We start from the raw sequence: 6461 nt of genomic DNA on the forward strand, positions 1-6461 counted from the left end.
CAAAATTGAGCATTATACTCAAAATTGATATTACAAAAATTCTACTCAAAATTGCCTCAAAATTAATCCAATAAAAAACCCGATCTGTTGGCCCAACAAGACCACTATTGGAGGTATTTACTGATTTGCACAAATAGCCACTGTTTACTCCAAAATTTCCAAATTGCACATTTAGCCCAACCGTATACATTGAATAAGCCAAAGCCTCCAATTTGGCCCAAAACGCCAAACCCAACTGTGTAGTCAGCTCCAAATTTCCACCTCTGCTTTGCACAAACAGCCTCGCCTTTGCATTAGTAACCCCAATACACAAATTATTGAATTGAATAAATAGCCATACATGTGCAAACACATAATGGTTATTCACACAACTCAGTATGAACCAACCTACCCAGTCCAAACACACCCGAACTAGCACATATAGCCAACACCTTGCACAACCAGCCAATTTATTCCAATTATTGAATTTAACAAATAGCCACATATATGTAAAACATATACACTGGCTATTTAGATAGACCAATAATGATGCCTTCCCACAACAGCCCAGATATTCATCTGCTAGCCCAATACAACGAGCCCAACTGAAAGCCATATTACATTGATAGCCACTGCCCACCCAAGTGCATTTACATGAGTAGCCAGAATTCCTCTTGACCCTATTAAATTGCACAAATAACCTCTGAACTACCCTTGTTTTCACCCAACGCGTGTATAACTCCCTCCAACACCTGTACCACATATTAAAAACACCCCCCCATTTCCTAATATACCGACAATCCCCACTATCCACCACATATCCCCAAATCATTTCATCTCTCCAGAACCTCCTCACCTCCATCTGAAGCTCTCCTAGGTAACATCGACTGTCTTTCTCTTTCTTCTGTGTTGTATCTTCTTCATTTTTGCTCCACTCATCTGTACTAACTTCCTTTCTTCTTTGGATTTTCATGTATCTACTTGCATCTGTATGCCAAGCTGCTGCTACTATGACTTCTCGAGTTCTCCGCCTGACTGCTTCAACTACTGTGCCTACCTGGTGGTATACTCCTTCTGGTACGCCATTGATTATCACACCCCTCTGATGAACCACGAAGAAGCTGCATCTGTAACCCTTGGTCGAATCTGTACCTTTCCTGTCTTTGTAGCTTGTATTTAGGTCCTTCCATGTCTGTAGAAAAATATTACTTTCCTTTTCCTTAATTATTTCTTTACATGTATGCATCATACAGTAAGATTTACTGTCAGTCACACATGTAACTAATAGGTCCCAAAGCTGTGCTTGTATGTTCTGTATTTCTGCTTTTGTTGGTTTCCTTTTTGTTACTTTGCGGTATGCTCTTCTGTTCTCTCGATTTTGTGTTGAACATGTGTTTGTAACCACATTGTATTCTAGGTTTAAGTTAACCCCGGTGGATTGAGCACTTAGTACTGATACCACCACCTGAAGCCTCCTTAAACCCCAGATTACAAGTGTGTCACACCACATGTATAGTTGTATTCCTATCAGCATGATGTATGTATTTATATCTGCATAACATTTGTTGATTTTCCTCTGCTTTTGTTGTTGTGATGTATTTGAATTCAAAACTGTACTTGTGCTATATTCTAGATATAATTTAAGACCATTGGAATGAATGACTAGCATTGATACCACCAATTGATCCTCCATTATACTATAGAATAATAACAAATTCAATAAAGCAGCAGAATAACTAATTCTGTGTTGTAAGTCTTGTATCCTGTTAAAGCTTCCTGCCTGACTCCCTAGTTTCCAATGAAAAACTAGTCTCTTTGCATGCCCAATTCTCTTAAGCATTCTGAGCCTTTTTTCTGATTTTAGAATCCTCCAACTATAAGTATCTATGCTTGCCCTGTCTTCATCTCCTAGGGAATGAGTGCAAAGCACTAATACCACCCTATAGAGATGAAATACCTGACAGAACATAGATACTAAGCTCCTACCTGCAAAAAAGAAAACAATGTTAGAAAAGATCTGCATCACCATACTCTCCTCTATGCAGATTTGAGTATGATGATTCCCTATATTAGCTCCTTGACCCTCCTGCATCTCTTTCTCTCCTCTTAATTCCCTGCTACTTTCACTCTGATATATGGACATTGCATCTTATCCTCATTCACTATTCTCCTCCCCTGTACATCTAGATCCCAGAAGTCATAGCCCTCAATCATGCCATAATCAAGTGCAAAATTTGCCAAATGGTCTGCCAACTTGTTGCCTTCTCTGAAAATATGTGACAGTTTCATCCTGCACCCCTCCTTAAGCTTCATAATCTCTTCTACATATTCCACAATACACCAAGGTGGTTTCCATGTTCCCTCAATAGTATTCTTCATGAGCATAGAATCTGTCTGCAGCCATATGTGAGAATAATTAAGAGTCCTGCATATTCTCAATGCCTCTAAGATTGCTACAGCTTCTGCTTCATTGTTGGATCCTTCAGTAATCTCCCTTCCCAATGCATATTTCACATCACCTGATGCATCCCTTAGACAAAAACCAATAGAACTTCTTCCAGGATTCCCTCTTGATGCCCCATCTGTGTTGACTTTTATCCAACCCTCCATAGGAAACTCCCATAGTACTTTCTCATATTTAAGCCTTGGAGTATAGTTTTCCATCATGGTCAGCAAGTTAGACCATCTGTGAGGTACTTGTATGTTAGGTTTCCTCATCTGCACCAGGTGCTGGAGATGTGTTGACACTTGATAGATTACTCTGCTGACTGATACACCTTCTCCATGTTTTAGACTATTTCTTCTCTTCCATAGCTCCCAAACTATGCAAGAAGGTAAAGCCTGCATGACTGGTTTTAATCTAGACACCACAGGTACAGTCCAGCATCTTGTAATGGCTTGGTGTAGAGTTAAACCTTGTACTGATATTCCAGCTCTTGGTAGGAAATATCTCCATACTGTCTCAGCAGATTTTGATGTGTAGAACAAATGCACTAATGATTCCTCCTTAGGTGCAGCACAACACCAACACTTAGATGGCATGAAGTACCCCAGCCTTCTCATAAAGTCATCTAAGGGTAATTTAGCTTTCCACACCTTCCACATGAAAAAGGAAATCTTAAAAGGAAGCCCTCTTACCCAAATCATCTTATAAGCTCTTTTAGGGTGTTCTCTCCTTCTCAAGTATTCCCAGGCTGTTTTGACAGAAAAATTACCCCTGGGTTCCAGCATCCAAAATGGTCTGTCTATGTCATTTTCTACCAGTGGGGGGCTGATCTTCTCAATAATGTGTGATGCTAAGTCTTCTGGTAATAACTCCATTACTCTATCAACATTCCAAGCTCCATTCTCCACAAGTTCATACACATTCTGTATTCCCTCATCTATACCAAAGTCTTGTGGAACAAGAAAATAAAGGGCCCCTAGTCCAGTCCAGTTATCATACCAAAACAAAGAAGAACCCATCCTCAATTTCCATATTATCTGATGTTCAATAAGATCCCTGCACTCCAACATTTTCCTCCACACATGTGAGCCTTCCCTCCAAGGTACTACTACTGCATTTAGTTTTTTGCAGTATTTCTGACTCATGAAAGAGCTCCACAGACTAGGTTTAGTTCTGAAATTCCACCAAAGCTTACAGAACAGTGCCTTGGAAACATCATGTAGGGATCTGAAGCCAATTCCCCCTTCATCATAAGGCATACAAAGAGTGTTCCATGAAGCCCAATGTCTGCTATTTCCCCCAACTGAGCTACTCCAGAAAAACTGAGCAAACAATTTATGCAGTTTATTAATAACATAGTTTGGGGGGTTTACAGCAGATAACAGATGAATTGGTAAACTCTGCAGTATACTAGAAATTAGGACTGCCCTGCCTCCTATAGAAAGCAATTTTCCTTTCCATGACTGTAATCTGTCAAGAACCTTTGTGATCATTGGCTGGTAATAATCAAACCTCCTTCTTGCATAAAATATAGGGCATCCTAGATAAGTAAATGGAAAATCCTTACTTCCAATACCAGTAATCCTCTCAACTTTCCTTACTACTTCTGGATCTGTAAGGTGATGCATATAGATAGCAGACTTGTTCTTATTCACCAACTGACCAGAAGCAGCTTCATAGAGATATAATATCTCCATAATCAGCCTCAGTGATGTGGCATCTGAAGAGGAAAAAATGATGGTATCATCTGCATAAGCAAGGTGATTTATTTTTGGACTCCACTTTGGCAGTCCAAAGCCACAGAAATAGAGATTTTGATGTAGTGAATTCAATCCCCTAGAAAGAGCCTCAGCAGCTAGGATAAAAAGTGTTGGAGACAATGGATCCCCTTGCTTCACACCCCTAGTTGATTTGAAAAAACCTCTTGATTGACCATTTATAAGTACTGAGTACCAGTTATTCCCTACCAAATCAAAAATCATGCCAATGAACCTCTCACAGAAGCCTAGCTTTCTCAACACTTTTGTTAAGAAAAGCCAAGACAACCTATCATATGCCTTGGTCATGTCCAGTTTCATTACCACATTAGGACCAGCCTTAGTTCTTAATCTAATATCAGTAATGATCTCCTGGGTAAGCAATATATTCTCTACAATACTCCTGCCTTTTACAAAGCCAGCCTGCTCCTCAGAAATTAAATTAGGCAGTAGCTCTACCAGTCTGTCATGAATGACCCCTGAAAATATTTTATTAATGAAGTTACTAAGGCTAATTGGTCTCAAATCTGAAAAAGTAGTCACCTCTTTTTTCTTTGGTAGGAGAACTAGGTTAGTATGTGTCACACACTTTGGTAGCTGTTGGCCACAGAAAAATTGCAGCACCATTGCATAAATATCCTCTCCAACAATATCCCAACATGTGTGATAAAAAGCCCCAGTAAAGCCATCAGGTCCTCCTGCTGAATCCCCATTCAATCCATATACTGCCTTTCTGACTTCCTCTTTTGTTGGTAACTCAGTTAATCTTGCATTTTGCTCTTCCTCCACCAAAGTTGGAACATGATCAATGATGTGAAAGGTTGAAGGTACTACTGATTCTGTGAATTGGTCCTTGTAAAAGCTGACTGCTTCTTCTGCAATTTGCTCCTCCTCCTCTATCCAGATGCCCATGTTATTCTGTATCCTTCTCAGCTGTAATTTCTTTCTTCTACCCCTCACTTGAGCATGAAAGAACTTTGTGTTTCTATCCCCATCTTTAAACCATAACATGCCTGCTTTCTGCTTCCAAAATTCTTCTTCCACAGCAAGATACTTAATCATTTCTGCCTTAACTTTGTGCAACCTTTCTCTATTCATCTGAGTAGGAAATGCCTCAAACTGCCTCTCATGTACTAAAAACAACCTCTTCTAAACTGGCAATTTTCTGAAAGATATCTCCATATGTTGCTCTGCTCCAACTGGAAAGTGCTTTCTTCAATTTTTTCAACTTATAATTGAACAGTATGAAAGGATTTGCAGCAAAATCTGCATTCAATTTTCTCTCACCACATCTTTGAAAGTGTCATGCTTAGTCCAGAAGTTGAGGAATCTAAAGGGCTTCCTAATTGGAGCAGCTTCAATGTCACATTTCAGATACAGTGGGCAGTGATCTGATCCAATTTTTGATAAATGTGTAATCTCAAGTCCTGGAAAAGTTTGCTGCAGCTCTAAATTACCCAAGCATCTATCAAGTCTTTCAAAAATACAATCCTCTTCTGATCTTCCATTCCACCATGTGTAAATACTCCCCTTGGAAACCCAGATCTGTGAGTTGCAAGTGTTTAATGCAATGCCTAAAATCATCAATCTCATTTAAATGAACAGGAGCCCACCAAAACTTTTTCCTCCTCATCCCATAATAACATTGAAAATCCCCTCCACAAGCCAAGGAGAAGTCATATCAGTAGCCATTGCATAAGAGAATCCCATTAGTTTATATCCTCTCGTACTGACCGTAGGGTTGATTTTCATATATATATATAAAAGATGTTTACAACAAAAGCTGGAGGGGGGCATGGACCTTACCTCCGCTAGAAAAGAGATGGTGCTTTTGGTTTGCCACGCACGACAACCAAATGGACACCTGAGATCTATGACAATGTGAGACCGTATATTGGTGTACCAATTGTCTATCCATAATGATAGACAGTAGGGGTACAGAATTCAAAGGAAATGAGCCTAGAATAATATATGCGATATTGGGATCCTAGGTTTTACTATACTATGTGCATACCAAGGCCTAGCATTACTGCAAAGGCTGGGAGGTATATTCTCCTTTTACAACAAAATACAGCGTGTGAAAGGAACACGAAAGTCCTATCTTAAGTTTTAAGTCACACAACTGTGAAGAAGCAATTTCTTTGCTGTCTTTGAAATTGTTAAGAAAAAGCAAAAAGGGGAGGCTTGTTAGACAAGGCTGCTTTGGATGTTGTTGTGTGTGCAGCTCCTGACAGAAAAGGGTGAAACAACCAGCTATTCTTGAAGCTGCATTTGTCCCA

The 6461-nt window shown here is 39.6% G+C and overlaps 1 protein-coding gene across 1 annotated transcript; it reads right to left on the bottom strand.

Annotated features, from left to right (window-relative positions):
- Nucleotides 1-2085: 2085 nt before the first annotated feature.
- On the bottom strand, nt 2086-5775 carry LOC109220105. The gene is made up of 3 exons (XM_019384569.1): nt 5470-5775; nt 5327-5395; nt 2086-5280 (listed from the first exon to the last, which is right to left on the bottom strand). Exons 1-3 carry the CDS (start codon nt 5773-5775, stop codon nt 2086-2088), a joined length of 3570 nt encoding a protein of 1189 aa, XP_019240114.1.
- Between the last annotated feature and the right edge of the window lie 686 nt (nt 5776-6461).

The sequence above is a fragment of the Nicotiana attenuata genome, unplaced genomic scaffold (assembly GCF_001879085.1).
Source record: "Nicotiana attenuata strain UT unplaced genomic scaffold, NIATTr2, whole genome shotgun sequence".
NCBI classification, from domain to species: domain Eukaryota; kingdom Viridiplantae; phylum Streptophyta; class Magnoliopsida; order Solanales; family Solanaceae; genus Nicotiana; species Nicotiana attenuata.

Bases quoted from the DNA above. Each gene is read 5' to 3' on its own strand.
- LOC109220105 (XM_019384569.1), bottom strand. From the start codon at position 5,775: ATGAGATTGATGATTTTAGGCATTGCATTAAACACTTGCAACTCACAG. The intron at 5,396-5,469 runs GTGAGAGAAAAT...AAAAAATTGAAG, and splicing joins ATGACACTTTCAAAGATGTG to AAAGCACTTTCCAGTTGGAG. The intron at 5,281-5,326 runs GTTGTTTTTAGT...TTTCCTACTCAG, and splicing joins AAATTGCCAGTTTAGAAGAG to ATGAATAGAGAAAGGTTGCA.